Here is a 24,320-nt window from a genome sequence, read left to right on the forward strand (position 1 = left end):
TAATAGACAGTTCCACTAATAGAAAAGAGCTACACTTGAGAAATTCCTATTCAACAGTAGCAACACATATGCAGCAAAAGAAAGAATTGGCTTATGATGTCCACTGCCATGGTGATGGTCTGGTATAAGAATTTGAATAGAATAGCATACACACACTCAAGCTTGGAGGCCTCTAAATTTTAGAATACTGCAATGCGAAATAGGGAAATGCTTGTAAGTATCAAAAGTAAGATCAAGTTGCCTGTACAACTTTCATTACTAAACATTTATGCTTGGTATGCATAATGGCCTCAGCCAACTCTGGGCTCCATTATGCCAGGCACTATATAAAAGTATAATTAGGGCAAGTATCTGCCCCAATATATCAATTAGGAACAGATGAGGTAAATCTGTGTAATTATTTTCTGTGAATTACTGTCACTGCATTCTTCCACACTAACCAAAGGAGGAGGCATTCAACTGTAGTATCTGAAATAAGTGTGCCTCCACAGTGTCCACATACTCTGGAGAACCTTAATGCTTTCTGAGGTTTGCCAGAACTGAAGGATGTGTGGAAGTGCTAGCAGCAGTAGATAGAGCCATGATGTTAATCTTAAAATGTCTGCAACCAGGCCTCTGTGAAAGTGTTTGGACGAGACTCACTATATACTCCTCAAGGAGCTGAAGAAAATGTAAGCTATCAAAAGTACTCTTATTGAGAAAGCAACCTGAGCTATTGTCTCGTGTTCTTGGAATCTGCTGAACAAGGCGGGATCCTTACAGCTCTCAACAAAGCAAATAAGTCAATGACCAGTCTATTCTGACTGCTTGATAGTTAAAAGACATCCTTCCATTTCCTAATTGCTATTTAGAGCACTCCATTCCCCTAATGGTAGGTAGCTTCTTTCTGCTCGGCACGCCTGCACTGTACTAATTTGATTGTAGGATTCTGCTGAGCAGCAATTTTAGGAAGAAAGAAAGAACTGTTTCCTATGTGTTTGTGGGGTGGGTTACAATGAATTGTATTGTCCTATAATTGAAGATGGATGTAGTGCTGTTTGACTGTGTGACTTGTGTTTTGGCTGCACTTTTCTTCAGAAGGAGCTGCTCAGATACTACAGTGATAAGAACATAGATTAAGGGAGTCCCTATAATCTTTCCCATGGAAATATCTCAGTCTATGGATCCATACTTAAACTAGGTAAAAGTTACAGGTTTTCCAACCTTTGTAAAACACTTTGGATTGTGCTGCTTATCTAGTTAAGTTAGTTTTACTTCAGAAAATTTTGTAAGTGTTTTAATGAATCCCTCACATGATTAACAATTTTTCTGAAATTTACAGTAACTATGAGAAAGCAATATTAAATAAAACAGAGGATAAATATTTGATTTTAAAATGGATAAGCCCAATTTTTCCTCCTTTACTTTTAAAGCACAGTAATAGATATATCTGGATTTTTAAAGTATGTTTGCAGCACTTTCTGTTTAGGGGGTATTTTCCAGTACTGCTACTTATTAAAATTAGTAAAAACAAACAAACAACCAAACAAAAAACCAACAACCCTGAGTTCAATATATAATGTGATACAGGAGGGCCAGGGAGCAGTAGGAAGTGGTAGAAGGGAAGTATATAAACCCTAGGTTAATTAAGGCATGGTTCCCTGTAGACTAGGGAGGGTTGCTACAGGTTAATTGGAGCACCTGTAATCAATTAAGGCCCTGTTAGAAACCTAATAAAACCCCCTGCTTCAGGCAGTCAGGGGGAAGGAGGAAGGAAAGAGGACTGGAGCTTAGAGATGTGCTGTTAGACTTGGAGGAACAGAAAACCGGAGTAAGGGAGAAGGGACATTCCCTCTCCCAGTGTTTAAGGACTGAAGGTACCCCACCCAAGGGAGCAGAGGGTAAGAACCTGCAGTGGTAGAGAGGGGCTGGGACTCAGAGTGAGGAGCAAACCCAGACCCCTCCCCTGCTTCCCTCCTTTACCACCTTCCTGGGCCACTAGTGGGACCCTCGGTGGCCCAAGAGCAGGGTTAAGGGGTGGTATTTTAGCCCCCTCCCACCAAGAAAAGCGCAGGACCCACCATACTATATTGACCATCTTGTCACATGTGGTGTCAGAGGTGGGATCTCTGTGCCGTGAACATAATCCAGAGTGGGTCACAACCACCCTGCCTCAAGATGGAGGATCTGGTCAAAGCACTGGTGCAAGCCACTGCCGCCCAGCAGGAGGCTACCCGGGTTCAGGCAGCTGCCCAACAGGAGGCCATGCGGCTGCAGCAAGAGACCAATCACCTGCTGATGACCCAGGCCACCCACGATCGGGCCATGCTGCAGGAACTAGTGAACCAAGTGAAGGTCCTTACGGAGCTGAGCCGCGGGTATGATGGGACACGGACGATACGGGCCAGCTACTGTCTGCAGAAAATGACCCGGGAGGATGATGTGGAGGCGTACCTCCTGGCTTTTGAGAGGACAGCTCTGAGGGAGGCCTGGCCCCGAGACCAGTGGTCAGGGATCCTTGCCCCATTTTTGTGCGGGGAGGCCCAGAAGGCCTACTATAATATGACCACAGAGGAGGCAGCAGATTACCCCCGACTGAAGGCGGAGATCCTAGCCAGGGCAGGGGTAACAACGGCCTTGAGAGCCCGGAGGTTCCATGAATGGCAGTACTGTGAAGACCAGACACCGCGATCACAACTATTTGACCTAATCCACCTAGCCCAGAAGTGGTTACGCCCAGAGGCTCTCAGCTCAGAGAAAATGATGGATCTCCTGGTACTGGACCACTATACAAGGGGACTACCCTCGGGCCTCTGAGCCTGGGTAGGCCAGAATGACCCCTCCACCTATGACGAACTAGTCACCCTTGTAGAGAGACAACTGGCACCCCGTGAACTGTTCAAAACCCCAGGAGGTGAAACACGGCGTTTTAGGAAACCAGTCCCAGCCCCGGATCATCGAGAACTCCAGGAAAGCCATAGCTGGAAGAACAGGCACCAAGGAGCGGCCTGAGGCCCCAAAGGGACCTGGGGGTCTGGGGGGAGAGGGTTGGGGAAGCGAGTCAGAGGGCCCAAGACAGAGTGCAACCTCCAGAATGAGATATCGCTGTTATGAGTGTGGGGAGTTGGGGCATATAGCAGCCCAGTGCCCAACAGGGAGGAGCCCATGCAATGTAATCTGGGGGATCCCGGGAACCAATGTGGCCTAATCAGCCTGATGGGGGTTGCGATGGCCCAACATGAGTACACCAGGCCAGTAAAGATGAATGGCATCCAGACCATAGCTTTGGTGGACTCTGGGAGTGCTGTCACATTGGTCTCAGGGAAATTAGTGGGGCAAGACCAACTGAGCCAGGCCAAGAGCACTGGAGTGACATGTGTCCATTGCACAGTAAATTTCTACCCCACAATTCCAATACGGATTGAGATCCAGGGAAGTACTACCAAGATGACTGCAGGGGTGGTCCCCAAGCTCCTCTACCCAGTCTTAATTGGCAGGGACTTTCCTGGGTTCGAGAGCCTACTCCCCCCCCTTGAGTTAGGGAAGGGAAGTAAACCCCAAGCAGAATGTGAGGTACCCATGGATGATCCTACCACAATTTTTGCTGAGTTTTCCCCAGAGTTATTTTCACCCCCTGGGAAGTCCGGGAAATCCAGACGGGAAAGGAGAGCAGACAAAAGATTAGGAACCAGGATCTTGGCAGCAAACCAGAAAGCTGCCCTGGTTGGGAGGAAGGCTCGTGGAGACCCAGAGACAGCCCCCAGCATGAGCAGAAGCACCCCAAAAGAAGGAGGGGAACCCAAGTCAATAGAATCAGGCCAGATTGGTCCCGCACACAAATGTTTTGGGCAGGACCAAGCCGATGACCCACTATATGCAAACGTGAGGGAGGAGGTAGTAGAGATAAATGGTGTACCAGTAGAAGGGAAAACCAAAGGCACAGGGCCATACTATATAATCAAGCAGGATCTGTTGTACCGGGTAGTGCCAATACGAGGGGAAGTAGTAGAACAGCTCTTGGTGCCACGGAAGCACACAAGGGCTGTATTAAAATTAGCTCACAGTCATCTGTTTGGGGGACATTTAGGAGCAGACAAGACCCTGGATAGAGTCCTAAGAAGGTTCTACTGGCCGGGGGTATGGGCAGAAGTCCAACACTATTCCACCTCCTGCCCAGAGTGCCAGCTGCATAGTCCCCGACCTCAGTTAAGGGCCCCGTTGGTACTCTTGCCCATAATTGAAGTTCCTTTTGAAAGAATAGCAATGGATCTAGTGGGCCCACTAGAAAGAACAGCCCGGGGCCACCGAAGCATACTTGTCATCCTGGACTACGCTAAACGGTACCCCAAAGCCATTCCTTTAAGGAACCCCATGCCCAAGGCAATCGCAAAAGAACTGGTACAGGTTTTTGCTAGGGTAGGCATCCCTAAGGAGATCCTGACAGATCAAGGGACTCCCTTCATGTCGAGAGTAATGAAAGACTTATGTACCCTGCTCCGCATCCAAGCCTTGCGGATCTCGGTCTATCATCCCCAAACAGATGGTCTGGTTGAGCAATTTAACCACACTCTCAAGAGTATGATCTGAAAGGTGGTGGCCCAAGACGGAAAAGATTGGGATACCCTCCTACCATATCTGATGTTTGCAATACGAGACGTTCCCCAAGCCTCTACTGGTTTCTCCCCCTTCGAGCTACTGTCTGGATGCCACCCACGTGGCATATTGGACATCGCGAAGGAGGAATGGGAGGAACAACCCAACCCAGGGAAGAATGTCATTTGTGACAGACCCAGACCAGTGAGGTACAGGAGTCTGGTAGAGGGCAAATATACTGGTCACTGGATGAGTAGTTTTCTGTTCCCTGAGTGACCAGAGCAGGGGCTGCACTAGAGTAATCAGGAACCTGCTAGAACCAGTTCAGGCAGGCTAATTAGAACACCTGGAGCCAATTAAGAAGAAGCTGCTAGAATCAATTAAGGCAGGCTAATCAGGGCACCTGGGTTTTAAAAGGAGCTCACTTCAGTTTGTGGTGCGAGTGTGAGGAGCTAGGAGCAAGAGGCGCAAGGAGCTGAGAGGGAGAGGGTGTGCTGCTGGAGGACTGAGGAACACAAGCGTTATCAGACACCACGAGGAAGGTCCTGTGGTGAGAATAAGGAAGGTGTTTGGAGGAGGCCATGGGGAAGTAGCCCAGGGAGTTGTAGCTGTCATGCAGCTGTTACAGGAGGCACTATAGACAGCTGCAGTCCACAGGGCCCTGGGCTGGAACCCAGAGTAGAAGGTGGGCCCGGGTTCCCCCCAAACCTCCCAATTGACCTGGACTGTGGGTTCTTCCAGAAGGGAAGGTCTCTGGGCTGTTCCCCAACCCACATTGTGAATCTCTGAGGCAAGAAAATCTGCCAATAAGCGCAGAACCCACCAAGATAGAGGAGGAACTTTGTCACACATTGCACACGTAGCCCAGATGAGAGAACGAATAGCCCAAGTGACCCCCATAGTACGAGAGAATTAGAAAGCACAAGAGGCCCAATGAACCTACTACAATCGTTGGGCAAAAACACAGAAATTTCAACCATGAGAACGGGTGCTGGTGCTGGTACCAACAGCAGAAAGTAAGCTCCTGGCCAGTTGGCATGGACCCTATGAGATCGTGGAAGCTGTTGGGGAGGTGAATTATAAGGTAAAGCAGGCAGACCACCGAAGGCCAGAGCAGATGTATCATGTCAACTTACTGAAACCCTGGCACGATCGGGAGACATGCCTGGCCATCCTGCCAGCCACACCCCAGGCAGATGACCCACAAGGGCAGGTAAGGATATCCCCTGAATTAGCCCCAGAACAACGAACAGAGGTCATCAAAATGATCCAGCGGAACCAAGATGTGTTCTCAAAGCAACCAGGCCGTACAACGCTGATCCAACACCACATTGTCACCTGTCCCAGAGCAAGGGTGACCATAAAACCATATCGCATACCGGAGGCAGAAGGGCAGAAGTAAGGAAGTAGGGCAGAAGTAAGGAAGACGCTGGAACTTGAGGTGATTGAGGAATCCCACAGCCAGTGGTCCAGCCTTGGTCCCCAAGCCTGATGGCACCCTGAGGTTTTGTAATGACTTTTGGAAGTTAAATGAGGTATCCCAATTCGATGCCTACCCGATACCACGTGTTGATGAGCTGGTGGATCAGTTAGGCAAGGCCCAATACTTGACCACCTTGGACTTGACAAAAAGCTACTGGCAGATCCCCCTGGCTGAGGACGCCAAGGAAAAAACCACTTTCTCTACACCTGATGGCCTCTTCCAATATACTGTCCAATGATTGATGGACAGATTACTTCGACCCCATGCCAAGTATGCTTCTGCCTATTTAGATGACGTGGTAATCCATAGTCCTGACTGGAGACACACCTGGGGAAAGTGGAAGCGGTACTAGATACTCTTAGACAGGCTGGCCTCACCGCTAACCCATCCAAATGTGCAATAGGGCTAGCCAAGGCCAGATATCTCGGGTATGTAGTCGGAAGGGGCCTGGTGAAGCCCCAGTGGAACAAAGTGGAGGCAATACAGAAATGGCCCCGCCCAATCCGAAAAAAACAAGTCAGAGCATTCTTAGGAATAGTAGGTTCATCCCTCACTTCGCCACAAGGGCAGTGCCTCTGATGAACCTAATAAGAGCTCGGGCCCGGAGATAGTTAAGTGGACCGAGGAAACAGAAGAAGCTTTCACAGACCTAAGGACAGCCCTTTGCAGCCATCCAGTGCTCATAGCCCCCGATTTCACAAAGGAATTCATCCTACAAACAGACGCCTCGGAGGTAGGACTTGGGGCTGTCATTTCACAGATGGTGGGAGATGAGATGCACCCGATCCTTTACCTCAGCCGAAAGCTCCTGCCCAGGGAGCAATGGTACACCGTAGTAGAAAAGGAATGCCTAGCAATTAAATGGGCCATGGAGATTCTACGGTACTACTTACTTGGGTGGCAGTTCACTCTTGTGACGGACCACGCCCCGCTCCAATGGATGCACACAAATAAGGAGAGGAATGCACGAGTGACTAGATGGTTCCTGTCCCTACAACCTTTTCACTTCCGGATCCAGCATAGAGCCGGCAGCCAACACAGCAATGCGGACGGCCTATCACGACAACACTGTCTTTCGTCCCAAGTAGCCCAACCCCATGGCATTGAGCAGGGGAGGGGGATATGTGATACAGGAGGGCCAGGGAGCAGTCGGAAGTGGTAGAAGGGAAGTATATAAACCCTAGGTTAATTAAGGCATGGTTCCCTGTAGACTAGGGAGGGTTGCTACAGGTTAATTGGAGCACCTGTAATCAATTAAGGCCCTGTTAGAAACCTAATAAAACCCCCTGCTTCAGGCAGTCAGGGGGAAGGAGGAAGGAGAGAGGACTGGAGCTTGGAGGTGTGCTATTAGACTTGGAGAAACAGAAAACCGGAGTAAGGGAGACCCTGCCCCAGCAGGGGAGGGACATTCCCTCCCCCAGCGTTTAAGGACTGAAGGTACCCCACCCAAGGGAGAAGAGGATAAGAACCTGCAGTGGTAGAGAGGGGCTGGGACTCAGAGTGAGGAGCAAACCCAGACCCCTCCCCCGCTTCCCTCCTTTACCACCTTCTTGGGCCACTAGTGGGGCACTCGGTGCCCCAAGAGCAGGGGTAAGAGGTGGTATTTTAGCCCCTTCCCACCAAGAAAATCGCAGGACCCACCATACTATATTGACCATCTTGTCACAATAACAAAACAATTCACTGCAAATTTTCAGGGAAAATTTTCAGTTATTACACTTTATTCCAGTGGCTGCAAGTTCAGAATTTTCAAATTCTCCATTAATCTAGTATTCATTTATTTGTTCTAAGAGTTGTAAAGGTGAAATTTGTTCCAAAATATATATATTGTTTTTTGGGTTTTTTGTTTTGTTTTGTTTAACTCACAGCTTGGCTAGATAAAAGCAATGCAGTTTGTTCATTCCCTGCTAGAAATTGTTTTCCATTGTTCAACACTTTTCTTTTTCCTTGAGCAATAGATCCAACATCTGGGCGATAAAGACTTGGGAGACATCTATGTTGATGTTTTGTTGTTGTCTGGCACTTTGGAGGCTCCTGTATCTCCTGTGTCAGTCTCAGATGTCAGATATTGTAAAATTCACGTCACTTTCTTTGGTATTAATAGGCTTCGTACACAAGGGAATGCAGCTAACATTCCCCACACAAACACACACTATAGAGTGGATCCTCTTGGAGATCTAGTTTTAATATATCAGACTAGATGTTTTTAATAAAGTTGATCAGGTTAGAGCCCTTTTTTCCAGATAGAATATTGAGAACCCAGACATTGAAGAATTGAATTGGATTCTCCAATTTTCTATTTTCCTCTCAAAACATAACAAATTTGGTTATTTTTGTTATTTTTAAGTATTTTAATAATTTGCTTCTTATTGCTTTGAGCTTCACTTTCCTCAGTTTAAAGCCACTTTTCAAAAGACACTTACCTGAAAATCCATATTTAAAAAGCTTGTGCTGACAATTTCCATTTTGTTTTCCTGCCTGTTGTAATAATTGAGCCTACAAATTTACCCTAATTGTGAGCTCAACTATAAAAAATAAGTAAAATTTCATAAAATGTCACAACCTATGTTGATGGAGAAAAGGTACAAAGGGAGAAAAAAAAATTAGTCCTAACAAAAAGGCCTACTAATAGAACACAAACTGTTAAAAAATCATGCCTTGTAATCAAAAGGAGTTAAGAACCAAAAATGAATGAACTAAAATTGGTATGTCAAATTTTAGGCCTAATTGATGAATAAAATAGCAAGTGAATGGACCATTCCTCCCATCACTCCCCTTTTGGGATTCACAAAAAGAGATTTTCAGGGAAAAACATGGATGAAGGCTACTACAAGACAAACAAAGGGGAAGGAGAAGGCTTCTCTATCATATAGCTATCACCCTCACCATCTCCTGGGACACTGGACTTTCTTCATCCCAAACCTGAATGATGTGCTGACCAGACTAGACCAAAGAGAGAGGTAGATATCACCACCTCCACTAGATCCAGTTGAATCCCAACCATCTCCTGGAATGTGAGACTTAGGCTACATCCTAACTATGGGGGGGGTCGATTTAAGATACGCAAATTCAGCTACACAAATTCAGCTACGTATTGGAGCCGACTTACCCCGCTGTGATGACGGCAGGAAATTGACCTCTGCGGCTCCCCCGTCGACGGCGCTTACTCCTACCTCCCCTGGTGGAGTACAAGCGTCGATTCAGGGATCGAATGTCACGTCCCGCTGAGATGCGATAATTCGATCCCCGAGAGATTGATTTCTACCTGCCGATTCAGGCGGGTAGTGTAGACGTAGCCTTTGTCTCCTCCCACTACCCTGCAGTGTGTTCTTTTCTTTCCCTCTGATTTTCTTTTCTATCCCTCCCCTTTTTCCTTCTGTCTAATAATCTTGCTTAGTCAGCCAAGACTGTATCTTTTGTAACCCTGATGTGACCAGAAAGGTGGCTAAATGCAATTCTCTAAACAGCCCAATGTTGGCACAAGTTTGCCAGGTCTTGGAGTGGCTGATAAGACCATGTGCTGGGCCTGTGTTTTTCCAGCAGTGAGGTTACAAGTGCAAGTCAACACAAGAGACAGAAGCTGCATTTTCTACCTTTACTGTCAAACAAGAGTTTTCTCCTTCTAAAAGCTCTCTCCAGCTAAAAGAAAAGTGAACAAGGGGAATTGTTAAACTAAAAGGCTTATTTAGTACTTTACATTACAAGTGTTCCAATGGCTTTTCCTTTTTTTTCTGTACCTTTAATAAAAAAAGTTAAGATTTATAATAGTGTGTTTGCCATCATACTAAGCAGGCTAAAATCACTGTATACCAAATGCTGAACCTTGTTTAAAACTGTTTAATGTTGGACAGTGGACTGGGTCACATTAACACTTTTGACTCTTTGGGCCTATATATTCCATCTAAATTAATACAATAGTTCTCAAGACCAAAGACTGAAGCCTGTCTCGTTTTGCATTCCTCATCTCCCACATACTGGTAGAAGCAGCATTTGTTTTAGCAGATTCTTTGCCTTAAGCAGAATTCTCCTCTATAAGAGTGGGACAAGATGATGTAGATCAGTTCTCCTGCAGGGTAACGAGCCCATGGAGCAAAGAAATGTCTATTGTTGTGGCATACTTAATTTTGTTGATTTTAAACCCCAAGCACTTACTGTCTTAGATATTACAGTCTAACTTCATTAAATAGGGGAAATTCATGAAAAAGTAAAGTTTAAAGTGCAAATGATACATAACCTCTGAAAAATACATTTGCTCAGGCTTGCAACTCCTCCCCCCTCATAGCACCTTTCAGCACAAAACACTCACACTAAGGAAGTATGCCAATTTTATATAGGAGTAAACTGAGGCACAGAAATGCTAAGATCAGACAGTGAATTACTGACCAAGCTGGGAACAGAATTCGAGCCCTGATCCAGCAAAACACTTAAGCATATGAGTAGTCCAAATTAAGTTCAGTTACATACATATCTAATTGTATTGATGGATCAAAGGCTATGATTTCTGACTCTCAGGGTATGTCTACACTGCAATTAGATACTCGCGGCTGGCTTGTGACAGCTGACTCAGGCTCACGGGACTCAGGCTGCAGGGCTGTTTAACTGCAATGTAGACATTCAGGCTTTGGCTGCAGCCCCAGCCCTAGAACCCTCCCACCTTGCAGGGTCCTGGAGTCTAAGCTCCAACCAGAGCTCCAACAGCTCGCAGCTCAAGCCCCATGAATAAAACGTTAACTGGCATAGGCCAGTCATGGGTTTTTAGTTGCAATGTAGATATATCCTCAGTCTCTACCACCAAGACAGTACTCATGTCCCAACAGCAATATCTTGAATGATTTTAATAAGGCAGTTAATCCTTCCCTATTTATTACCTGGATAATCCTTCCAATAGCATTTCTGTTAACTTTTCAAAAAGAAAACAAGTGTGCTTTATAGCATCCAAAGAGGGCCAGATGTAGGAAGGGGTGTCAACCCCTCCTCTTCCAAAGCTGGGAAAATGTTCATGTACACAAATATTTTAATACAGATAGCAAAATATTGTACAAAGCTAACTTTCCGTAAATTTAAAAAATGATTAAGCTTTCTTTGTTCTCTCTCCCTTTTCCATCTGATTTCTTACTTTCCCCTCTAACTTGCTGAATTTTTTTTCCAGTCTTTTTCCATGTTTTCCCTGAGGTTAATCTTTCTTTACATTATCTCTTTTTCCTGATTTGGCCTCCTCCCACCTCCCTCATTCATATGTTTCAATACTTTCTCTTCTCCTCTCCCTTTTTGTCTCTATTTTCCTGCAATTACCTCTCCCCCCCACTTCTATTTCTACCACACAAAGTCCTCTTTCCACTCTATTTCTAACCCCAGCCCTCATAAGTATTAAAGGTTGATTGGATGACACAGTTAATTTGCAGATTTCACCCTCCAAATGTGGGTGAGATGACAGTTTTGGATGAAGCTTTTCCTATGGAACAGGTCAGGTAATTTTGTAGTGGTTAGAGGATGGAAGTAAATTTAAGATAGGAGGTAATAAGAAAAAAAAACCCTACAATATCTGGAAATGCTGAAGTAACATTTTCTGAGCTGCAGAATCCAATCTAAACCTGGTAATTGCCAACATACTTTTTTTCCCCAGCTATTGGATGTAAATGCTTCAATATTTCAGAAACAGGAAACAAACAAAAATCAAAGACTTTTGCTTTCTTTGAATGCAAGCCATGTCTTCAAAAAAAGAGGACATTTGTTCAGAATTAGTTTTCAATCTCTGATTTTAATAGAGTCAGGATTTTTTTTCTTTAGGACTATAGTTAATAAACAGAAAGATGTCAATTTATTAAAGGTATACTTTATTGGAGGGTAAAAATGTCCAGTCAAAGAAGGTAGATCTATGAGCACATTGCATAAATATGTTTTAAGCTTTCTATAAAAGAGGGAGGTGTACAATATCACCAAGCTACTCAATAATGTGAAGATATCCAAGGGAAAATAATACTACAGTGCAAATCCACTTTTAGTAGTGGCTAACAGTAATAACTACAGCCTCACATGCTTTATGCAACAGTGACCCTGATTTAATACTAAATTTAAAATAACTATATTATTGCCCACGAAATGAACCAACATTTTACAGATCAATACAATGGGGAGTCAGAGGAAACAATCACATTAATTCAGAGATCTATGAGGACATTAGAAAGGACTCTGTAGGTCAGACTATGGAGGACTGTTCAGCTCTTTTCTCACATATTTCTCTATATCTAAAACCTATAAAAAGCTATTTTTCCTTAGTGAAATTGAGTTTCAGCAAAGCTTAAGATATCCTTGATCTAGCCTGTCACAGCAGAAATGTTTGAGCATGGTAACACAGCCTCTCAGACTGAAATTCCACAGCTGTTTGAGATGGAACTGGTTCATTTCCGACTCAATCAGCAACGTTACTCTTCTAAATGAAATTGTGTTGTAGCAGTATTTCCATCTAGGTTACATTTTTAAAGAGCAATATGAATTCTGTTGTACAATAAAATATCTAATACAAAGACTTAGCTTCTCAGGCATCTACAGAATATCTAAAGTGGACTATGCATGGGTGCAGTTACTGCTTCTTAAAGTAACAGTTCACGTGCATTACATTTTTGTAAATTATTATTCAAATGTTATTTATAATTTATTTTGGCTAATCTAAGATTTAAAGCAACAATTTTGAAACAGAATAGCTATCAAAAAGGAATTTTACATACTCCTTTAGTGATTAGATAGGAATCTAAAACACTAGCTTTCCATTGCTAAGTAAATACTACAATAGCCATCCAGTTTTATTCTATCCTTGGCTGCCTATGGCAACTAGGGGCCATGATCCACCTGATTGTAAATTAGTGCAGCCTCAGGGCAACTGTAACTGAAAATAAGGAAACACCAATATTGCTTAAATGCAGGTTTGTCCCCCCATCTCTGTGCCAAACACTGGAACAAAGTAATTGAGAATCAGGGTTTTTGCAGAACTATTTTAATTATATCCTGAATACATAAATGGATACAAATTGGGAACTCATGTTGGATTCAAAGCTCTCGTGGTAAATTTTTGTTTTGGTCAGATGGTCTTTCTAGGGCACAGTCCAGAGATGTGAGATCTGGATTGTATTCCTATCTCTGCCACACTTTGTGACCCGAGGCAAGATTAATCTTTTTCTACCTCTCTTTCCCCATCGGTAATATGAGGATAAAAATATTCTCCTGCCTCACAAGTGTGAAGATATTCCACTATGTATTATGCATCAAAACTTGCACAGTAATTCTGCAAGATACTTTTTTTGTGAAATTATTCCAGAGATTCAGGGGGCTTAAATTTGGAATGAAGAATTTGAGCTTTTCTATCAGAGGAAGGGAGAATTATTCCAGTGTGACTTTCTGAAATGTATTCTTTATCATCGAATGTAGAGATGGAAAAGACTCATTTGCCGTGCTTGCATCCTGCTGGAATGCTCTGGGATACTGTTCCACTTTTTTGGTGAGTGGGAATGGCACATTATGGCAGTTCAAGAAGTGATGGAACACAAGTACTGGAGTGAAGCACTCACCCACTGCTCATTTGGTCAACTTGTCCATCTCGTGGCCAACTCAGGAAAATTCCCTGCAGCATATTCTCAAATGCTTGATCCATTTCCAATCTAGATGATTAATGCAATTGGACTTTCTCCACTTCCCTTGGAAGATAATGAAAGGTCTACAGCCTTCGTTTTAGGAAACTTTTCCTGATATTCTTTTAGTTGGATGATATCACTAGTAGGTGTCTCTATTTTGAATACCTTTAAATAATTTGTTTTACCTTGTTTTTATACCCATCAAACACTGTATTGGTAGACTGTGTCATCCTACTTAGTCACTGCAAGATGACATATATTTTAATCTTTCTTGATAAGTCATTCTTTCTTGTTTTGAATTTCTTCCATGTTGTTGAATTATTGTTATAAAGCGTTATAAAAATATTTTTACAAGGAGTTTGGACAGACCGTCTTTCAAAGGTGTGAAATGATGAAAGACAATTATATTTGTACCTAACCTGCATTCATCCATATTATTTTAATCCTGTGTCATGCATAAGAGTAATAAATTGATTCAATTTTTTCTTATCACTATCTTGCTTGTCTTCAGCCATTGCCTAACTATACTATTGGCGAGAAATTTATGAAGGAAGTGATTTTCATATGCTGATTAATATTTTTCAGCTTGGGTTTGTACTAGTCAAAATTATGAACTGTGTTAAGCAAGAACATGTAGGGCAGGAGAAGGATAAATTGCTCTTTAAAATCATTACAAATATGATACAGTACTTCTATGCCACATTTTAAATGTCTTTTAGAAAGCAGCCCTTCACTGGTATTCTTCATTGATGCACATGGGGGAGGGAAAACTTTTTATAAAAGTCTCTATTTATAGACTTTTTTGTCTCTCTCCCACTCCCAAAAATACGCTCTTGCCTAACAATCTTCTTTACCATATTGCTACTGGGGTGGGAAAAAGAGTAAAACAAATGGAGTGATGTAGGAGACAGCTGATTAGTCAGATATAACTCACTGAGGACACTTGAGAGACTGCAGTGAGTTCAAAAGACAACTGAGTTTATTGTGGAGGTAGCAGGATCACACAAATCTATAGCTGTAACTACAGTACATACTTATAGCAAATTTAAAGTGTATTATAGGTATCTACTCTATTTGTCTGGGAGGACAATGCCCTTTTTGACATTAATGTTGGTATTAATGAAGGAGAAAGCCCTTCTTAGTAAAAGATATATGGACTCCACAATTTTTAAAACTGATAAAAGGAATAAAAATGAAAGTAATGACTGTACACTGAAATAAAATTGAAAACCAAGAAAATAAACTAGTATGTTCTTGAATGTTTTCAACTTGCCAAAATTATGATACTGTTTAAAAGGCTCTCTCTGTCCCACATATATATTTATATGTTGATATCTCTCTATAAGGCTGAAAATTGTGTAGTAGATTAAGCTACTGTGTAGTCACTTAACAGAATCCTGTGGAGACTGCGGACCCACTGTACTTTAAAGTCCTGAATATGGATCTTGCAGCCATCATGTTAAGAGTCTCCTTCCTGCAGATGCTTTCACAGTTTCAAGAAGCTTCATGTTTTATTACTAAAAACATACTTGAATGTTTCCTATATTCAAATATATCTTGATAACCAACAATACAATTTTAAATACTTAATAAAAATGACAAAACTGCTCACTTAATAGCCTCTCTCCTCAAACAGAGGAACTAAAAGATAATTGGAGGGTTTTCGTAATTCCTTCAGGAGCCTGAACCACCTTGCACTTAGTTCTTACAGTTTTAAAACGATTGCTCCTGTTAGCATTTTGAAATTATATCCCCCTCAAACAAAATCTATGAGTACATTAAAGTACAGCCAGAGTTTAATTAATCTTCTTTTTAAAAGGAGAATATTAAGGTGAATAAAAGACCAATCCTGGTCCTTAAAATACACATATTTTGATATTATTAGGTCCCAACTAAACAGTCTCCTCTTTTTCTTGTTCCCAGAGTTCTGCTTGACTTAGTTCGTCCTGCAGTATTCCAGAAGTGAATCTACTCCACGGTGGCTCTCTGTTCATCCAGAGGATCCCACCCATCTTTCCCTCCTGATGCTGAATGAATCTTCTCCACAAAATAAGCCAGATAACAATTTCATGTTCCTGCCTTTCTGACTGAACAATCAAGGTATCACTCTAAGACCAGAGACAAAAGAGAAGTTTCTACTTTAATTCTAAGGCTCTGTCTACATAGAGAGATTCTGAGCTTCCCCATGTAATATACATTTGCTTAACTAAGGGACTAATTATTGCTCAACATTTCCATGTGGGAGAACTCTGGTTGAGGTCCTGATCCCATCCTCCTGTACAGTAGAGACAACATCTGAGTGGGGAGGGCTGTTTTATTGTTTATTGGCAGTAATGACTTTGATCAATTAAGGAAAGGCACTCTTGGAATTTCAAAAGAATTTTGGTTGGAAGGTTGAATACAATAAAAACCTTTGCAGAAGTCAAAATGCACGCTAGAAGGTGAAGGATGATGCAGAGGAGTGGTCTGCTCAACTAATGGGCTGAAGAAACAGGAAAGGGCAAAATAAAGAAATGTATACTTAGAAGATGTGGTGTTTACAGTGAAATGAGTTTCAACAGCATTCTACCTGAAGCTATACAACTTTCTAACTTTCATACTGCATTTCAATAAAGATCTGTTTTTGAAACTGTAAACACTTCCAAAAGGAATGTTTTGTAAAACAACAAAAATTTTAAATGAGGCATCCTTGAGACAAACAGTAGCCCAAATTTAGACATGTTGATGAGGAATGCGATGGGAATGGAGGGAACAAGGGGGATGGTGCGTATAAGTAGAAGGGGAAGTCTAGTTAATGCAACTGTAAAATAAAAAAATTCCCAACCTTTTTCTGCTATTGTCTCATGTCTTCTGAGATGAGCTATTTTATAAAATAGATGGCTATATTTAATAAATATAATAAAATCAAGTAAAAGCTTCATTTCACTTTTCTAAATACCAAGATCCACACTGTAATAAGAAAAATACATGCCAGACAGCACATTTCTTTGGGATAGCTACACATATTAGGTGACTGAAGGCACAAGCCTTCTGGCCCCATACCTCACAATTTACTCAGGTTTCCAATAATCTCCAAGAAATGCACAACCTGTCATGTTTTATTGCTTAATTAGCTACTTGTCAAAAAGTCACACTATATACATTCATTTCTGGTTTTTGTCCACATACTCACTCACTTTTTATTGGGATAATGAGCTGAGGAATGACTGGAAGAATCTTGTTTCCCCCATGTTCCAGCATGTCATGGATTCCTTGCCGAGCAAAAAACTCATAGGGAAATGTCATTTCACAAAGCCCATCAAAAAACAGAGGCAGATAGTGATGATAGTCCAGTTTCTCAATCTCCACCTGAGAATGCACACAGAACAAACAAACAAACAGCATGAGGGTGACTGATATACTTTATGAAGGGTGACCAGATGTCCTGATTTTATACAGACAGTCCCGATATTCAGGGCTTTGTCTTATATGGGCACCTAGTACTCCCCTTCCCCATCCTGATTTTTCACATTTTCTATCTGGTCACCCTAACTTCACGCCACATTCACAAGGAGTTTTAATAAGCAATAATAAAGTCAGTGTGTCACAGTAGGATATCGCCATCTCTCCCATATGGTGTTTGGCACGATGCTGAAATTCTTAAATCCTTAACCACTAGATCTAAAGTAGAGACCTAAGAAGAACCTGCTCCTGGACCTTTTTTGGTACTGGTGCCACTCAAAACAATCTTTTGTCAGTCTTTTCCAGACTCTCATAAAATGCATGTGTCTAAAACCAGTATGTGAATATTCTAGTAAAGTTAGGACCATATTCCATTATCTTTACTCATGGTAAATAGGACTTTACAGTATGTATAGTTCCTCCGATTCCAGTGGCACTACTTATAGAAAAAAGTACTACTTATTTTGAGTAATAATGGCAAAATCTGGCCTTAATATATTAACTTCAGATGCAAAATGGATCAAATAAAATGTCTGATCAATAAAAAATCATAATTTTACAGGAATGCAATATATGTATAGTTTACAGTTCCCTAGACTATTGCCCTCATTTTAATTTAGTAAATAATTAAGAGCAATAACACAGTTTAAGAGAAAGTTATTGAGGAATCCTACCCATTTCTGTTGTCTTTGAATGCGTCTAAAGTTTGAGAGTATCCTGGTGGAGCAATAAGCTTACCACCTGTGGTCTTTCTAGAAGGAGGTGGTATCCTCTAAAATAATCAGACTTTCTGCCTTTTATTTCTGTCACCCCATCAGAGGCCTGGTGTTTCAGACTCTCTCTAGCCAAAGGGGACCAGGCTAGAGGCTACTTCCCCAGATCTGTTAATGCGATTCTAAGAATACATAAGGAAGCTGCTTCATCACTGGTGCACTTGCTCTCCCCAGAGATGGAGCATATTGCCTTCAAAGTGCTCCTAGGTCCTACTGGCTCATGAAACAACAGACTGAACTTGGAGCTGTGTGTTATTTTTACATATTAAATGGTTGCCATTTCTCTACTAACAGCTTCTAAAACGGACATCAGGAATGGAATTTCTATTTTGACATAGTTTTTAAACTAGATATTTATCTACGGTTGTTTGCAGTGTTGTGGTACCCGTGTTGGTCCCAGGATATGAGAGATACAAGGTAGGCGAGGTAGTATCTTTTATTGGACCAACATCTGTTGGTGGAAGGTACAAACCTGAGCTACCCAGAGCTCAGACATGGATTCCCTTCTCCAGACCTGAAGAAGAGTGTCTGAGCTCTGTGTAACATGAAGTAACCATCAGAAGTTGGTCCAATAAAAGGACCACCGACCTTGTCTCTATCTACAGGACATACATCATAATCAACTCTGAGTATCTCTACTACAGCAGAAACAGAAAACATTTAAATTAAAAAATGATGAACGCTGGCTTTGTTTCTTAAGGACATCCATACTGCTACGGACAGTCCTTCTGAGCTGGCAAAAACAACATGCTCACCCAGTCCCTGACAACAGAAACCAATAGGAACAGCAAATACAGGCCCCAGGTGTGACATCCAACTCAACAACGAAACTAGCCACTACAGAAGGAACTATTGGGATATATGTTAAGAAGTGATGGTGTGAGTAGAAAGCCTTCAAGGTTCAGAGATGGTAGGTATTGAGAGATGACCAATAAGAGGCAGAATAATCCTGACATCTGTCTAGGGGGCAAGGAATATCCACCTGACTTTCTTCCTAGACATCTTTAATTTTGTGTTTTCTGAACTGGATGTATTAGTTGGTCATTTGTAATACTGGTTATATTTTCATTGCATAATATTTTTTTAAACTGTACAACAGCCACTGCCATAAATAAAACATTTTGTAACCCTGATCCAGGTCATATAATTAAGGGAAGGACTAGCCTCTCAGGAGCACTCCTGTTCGTGTTACCTCTACACACTACAGTTACATCAAAAGTATATTTCAGCTTTGAGCAGAGTATGATTTCTGGGTTTAATAAAATACAGCATATGACTTTTGGTAAGGATTACAAAACCTCTTCAAAAACATGAACAACAGGAAATATAGATCTCTCTCTATCAATCTCTCTCTCTCTATTTATCTATGAAGGAGAGATTAGTTGACTGAGATCTTCACTCCTAGTTGGCTCTCAACCTCTCAATGGCTTAGCTTAGCACCACTTTGAAAAGAGCTCTGAATTCTGTCTGATTTCTTGATGCATTAGCTGACCAAGTGAACAGCCAATATTTCTTGATTTTGCAGGCTTGAATGTCCTCCCACAATATGGAAGCCAGAAATATTTTTGCATTAAATTCTGCGGTGTGAAACCTTTTGCTTTTGTGTTTATTGTTTAGCTTTGAAAAGTGGCTATTATATATATATGTACTGAGAAAAATGCAAATTTTTGGTTTATGCTCATAAAATCCTTTCTTTTTGCTTCCATCCACAAAAATATTCTGAGTTAAAGCTGCAATTCTTGGCTGAACATGCTCAAAAACTGCCAAGACCTTGTTTCAATTTTGGGTTTCATGAAGAGTCCTCCATAGTTGTTATAAACTTTTTATATACTGGTGGCACTGTATAAATTGTAAGATCAGGATAGAAATAGATTCCAGTGACAACCTTACCTCTGAATATTTTAAGTTGAGGTCAGGCCTTTAATGGTATTTTAATATATTCCAATAAAGAGTGACCACAGTTTATAAACATCTGTATTAAAAACCTGCAAATGTTTCATGGAAGATAGATAATGCTTGGACTATTTTTCAGATTTAAGTTTTAAAGGAAAAACTCCAAATGAGACAAAAACAACGTAACTAGTTAAAAAAGCAGCTCCTTGGCTCTTCTATCTATTAAATAAGGAAAGCAAGGCAGTTGGACAGAACTCAAGGGACAGAGGTTTGATAATGAAGACCTGAATTGATAAATAAATCATAGGACTTCTTCAATCCATCATACTTAAATTTTATACACTATAAAGCAACCCTGGCATTTAAAAGCTACTGTTTCAGACACACAAACAGGTAGGGCTTACATTCCCATATAGTTTCATAAAATCAATCTCAATTGATTACTTAATGTAATATGTTTTTAGATAACATTGCCCACAAGTTGGATCTGATTTCCTGGAGACATCATACTCAATGGTGTAGTAATTTTAGTTGCGAGTGGATGTGTTATATTTTATGTGCACTTCAATGAATGTCTTCATCCACGCACTGCAAGAACTGGGATGCTGGTCTGAAACGGATATTTTTGTAAGGAAGGGAATAACACCTTTTAAACTCTATTGTTTATTCAGCAATTGCCAGAGTAGACAAAGTTCTAAATTCTACAAAAAAACCCCACAACATTTAACAACCAGACTATGCAACGCATGATAAAAATGAACAAGCTTCAGCAGAGAAATCTAAAACTCCTTAAAATATCTACAAGTGCTCAGGGAGATAGCACGTATTCCACAAGTGCACAGATTGGCCAAAAATAAAGATGAGGAGAAGGTGGGTTTATTATACCACTGGTTCTAGGTCATTTGATCAGATGGATGTGTGTATGTGCACCGCTATTAGTTAAACACTCTGAAAGGGGTCTGTCAGGGAGCCTATAGTGCTGATCTGTGGAATCATACACTGTACCTGACTCTGGTCATACCTGTATGCCAATACCAACTATATCATCCAACCTATTACATCATTTATACCATAGTTATCACTTAGTCTATTTTTCTTTATATTTGTTTTGGTAAAATATAGGCAAGAAAAGTGTAATGATGCTCTTTTCTGCTATTCCCCCCACACTTTGATTGTACTTTCCCCTCCAGCTCCCTCAATGATTCCCCTAAATAGTAGTGATAATGCTTGTGTGAGTGTGTGAGAGAGAGAATACATGAGGCAAACAGGAGACCATGGTCATTGTCAATAAAGGCTTACAAAGAACATACTTTATGATAGATGGAGGATCTGAAAGATTTAGCACCTCTCATCTGTCAGCTCAGAGCTTGGAGGGAGATTCTGTAAGGCCTTGCCATTTATCCAGTTACAAAACCTAAAAGTAATCTCTTACACTATATATGAATTAAACCACTATCTAGGATGTTATCTGAGTTTATTAAAAAACTGCCATTTTAATTTGGTGAAAATCAGCATTTTTTTAAACAGTTAAAAGGAAGACTGACAAAATAATTAAGGGATTATGAATCTCTGCCACTGGTACAGCCTTATTAAGAATACCATTTTAAATAGTCTGTGGGGCTTCCAGAACTTTGGGTGTTTGGGGATCACTGACCTGAAAATCCTTCTTTATGTTCATGCTCCCAGTGCAGAATCCCCAAATTTTGCATAGCAAAAAAGTGCATAACTGCTCCGTGTTACTCTGAAATATCCTCTATTGTAATCTGCTCCTTCTGCCCAATTTTAAGTCTTGTGCAAAGCAAGGTTCACTATACTGAGAAGGACAGAGTATGTCAAGAGCTCTCCTATCTTTGGCTTGTTTCATTTTTTTGTTTTTAACATATTTTAGGCAGGGCAGATAGTTGAAGATACAAAACATCTGATCCAAGTATTGCTTAATTACCCATAAGTACTTTGGGTAGTTGGCAAACTGTAAGAGATCTGCCAGATGCTTTAGCATTCTGCCTGTTCCTATTATCTAAGCTATACTTATTAAATATTTATTAATTAAACCACTATCTAGGATGTTATCTGAGATTATTAAAAAAAATGCAGTGGAAATGCAGTAGGGACACACCCACTTGCAGTTACATGCAGGCTCTCTAACCACCAGCCTCAGACCCCAGAGCAATATCATTCTGACCTGGTCAAATATGGCTAGTATATGGGTTTAATATCTGGTCCACCTTTCCCTCAACGTGAAGACAACCGTGCACACTTGTGGTTACCAAGCTGAGATTTTCCCTAGACATCTTAATCAAACGCACACTGGTTTGGATTAAAACAAAATAAGTTTATTAACTACAAAAGGATAGGTTTTAAGTGATTATAAGTGATAGCAAACAGCTCAAAGCAGATTACCTAGTAAATAAAACCGCAAACTGAGCTTAACATACTAGATAGGTAGGATATGAATTAGCAAATTCTCAGCCTGAGTCATAAGAATTTGCCAGTCTGCTTAAAGCACAAGCTGCCTTTGATTTGCATCTTGGGTTTCCCAGGTTTTCATACACAGGCTAGAAATCCTTTTAGCCTGGGACCATCACTTCCCCCAGTTCAGTCTTTGTTCCTCAGGTGTTTCCAGGTGTTGTTGTAGGGACAGTGAGGTACCATCATGATATCATTTCCCCTTGTTATATCTTCTTCCCCTTACTGGAAAGCTCTTTTGCTGTGACCTGGATTAAACAGTTCTCATTGTGTAGTGCTATCTCTGAGAGGCTTCTACTGTACACAGTTCCTGGGGTAATCCTGGTGCTTGTGTGCATTTCCTCAATAAGCCATTAACATTGTTTGGCCTTTTTACTGTTGTACCTGAAAGGCAGCTTGTGGGTGTTTTCAACCTTGAAACATGTTTCAGTAACACATACGTAGCCAAACTTCATAACTTCACATATGATGATAGCACATACAACCCAATGAGATACTAATGTCTAGCATATCAAGACTGTTAGAATGATATCTCACAAGGCATACTTTGTGCAAAACATATCCTATTTATAGGACAGTGGTGAATAAGGAGGTGCCAGGGTGTCAATACCATCAATCTCCATGCAAGAAAAAACAGAAAAAAATAAATACTTTGATTTCGATTTCTAAGTTAATGGTCTTCCATTTAAATGTTATATCATCCTGCACAATGCCATGTTTGGGTAGTGCAAACAGACAAAGGTCAAAGAATATCTTGCTACTAAGATTTGTGTTAATTCAGATGTCCTTCTTACATTGACTTAGGTCTACACTACAGCCGGGATTGACTCTCTGAGATCCATTCACTGCAGCAGATCGCTCTCCAGTTGTCCCCTGTACTCTACCCCCGATGAGAAGCGTAAGGTAAGTCGATGGGGGAGTTTCTCCCAATGACTCCCTACGGTGTAGACTCCGCGGTAACTCAACCTAAGGTACGTCGACTCTAGTTACTGTGACAGACCCAGACCAGTGGGGTATAGGAGTCTGGTAGAGGGCAAATATACTGGTCACTGGATGAGTAGTTTTCTGTTCCCTGAGTGACCAGAGAAGGGGCTGCACTAGAGTAATCAGGAACCTGCTAGAACCAGTTAAGGCAGGCAGGCTAATTAGGACACGTGGAGCCAATTAAGAAGAAGCTGCTAGAATCAATTAAGGCAGACTAATCAGGGCACTTGGGTGTTAAAAGGAGCTCACTTCAGTTTGTGGTGTGAGTGTGAGGAGCTGGGAGCAAGAGGCGCAAGGAGCTGAGAGTGAGAGGGTGTGCTGCTGGAGGACTGAGGAGCACAAGCGTTATCAGACACCAGGAGGAAGGTCCTGTGGTGAGAATAAGGAAGGTGTTTGGAGGAGGCCATGGGGAAGTAGCCCAGGGAGTTATAGCGGTCATGAAGCTGTTACAGGCGGCAATATAGACAGCTGCAGCCACAGGGCTCTGGGTTGGAACCCGGAGTAGAGGGTGGGCCCAGGTTCCCCCCAAACCTCCCAATTGACCTGGACTGTGGGTTCTTCCAGAGGGGAAGGTCTCTGGGCTGTTCCCCAACCCACATGGTGAATCTCTGAGGCAAGAAAATCCTCCAATAAGCGCAGGACCCACCTAGGTAGAGGAGGAACTTTGTCACACTACGTTATTCACGTAGCTGGAGTTGCGTAGTGTACGTCAATTTACCACAGTAGTCTGGACATAGCCTTAATGTGGTAAACATTAATTTCCCCTTTTCTCCAGGATTAAATCTCACTCCTTAGCAATTATAGTGAGTATTTTTTTGTTGTTGTTGGTTTTAATTGAAATGTGAATTTTGATGCTTGTGAATGGTGCCTGGACTCTTCAAAAAGTCAAAGACGGGGACATTTTTTAACCACCATAACTTTCAAGCTCCTTTTCTGATTTTTTTCCAAACTTCCCTGAAAAATTCTGGTTGTGAAAAAATTGAGCATGTGAATTTTCAGGGGCCTTTTTGTTTCTTAATGGGAGTAGATTTGAAATTTGGGCTTATAACAGGAAACTTTCTTTAATCTCATCTATGGAATGGC

At 41.6% G+C, this 24,320-nt stretch overlaps 1 protein-coding gene across 4 annotated transcripts in view; it reads right to left on the bottom strand.

The window, feature by feature from the left end:
* Positions 1–24,320, bottom strand: part of PACRG (parkin coregulated) — a 461,469-nt gene that overhangs the window by 152,962 nt on the left and 284,187 nt on the right. For all 4 annotated transcript variants that reach the window (XM_054021340.1, XM_054021337.1, XM_054021338.1 and 1 more), the window contains exon 4: positions 16,857–17,028. In XM_054021340.1, the coding sequence (XP_053877315.1) occupies positions 16,857–17,028 (172 nt within the window). The remainder of the gene's footprint in view (positions 1–16,856; positions 17,029–24,320) is intronic.

Source organism: Malaclemys terrapin, chromosome 3 (genome assembly GCF_027887155.1).
Source record: "Malaclemys terrapin pileata isolate rMalTer1 chromosome 3, rMalTer1.hap1, whole genome shotgun sequence".
Lineage (NCBI taxonomy): Eukaryota > Metazoa > Chordata > Testudines > Emydidae > Malaclemys > Malaclemys terrapin.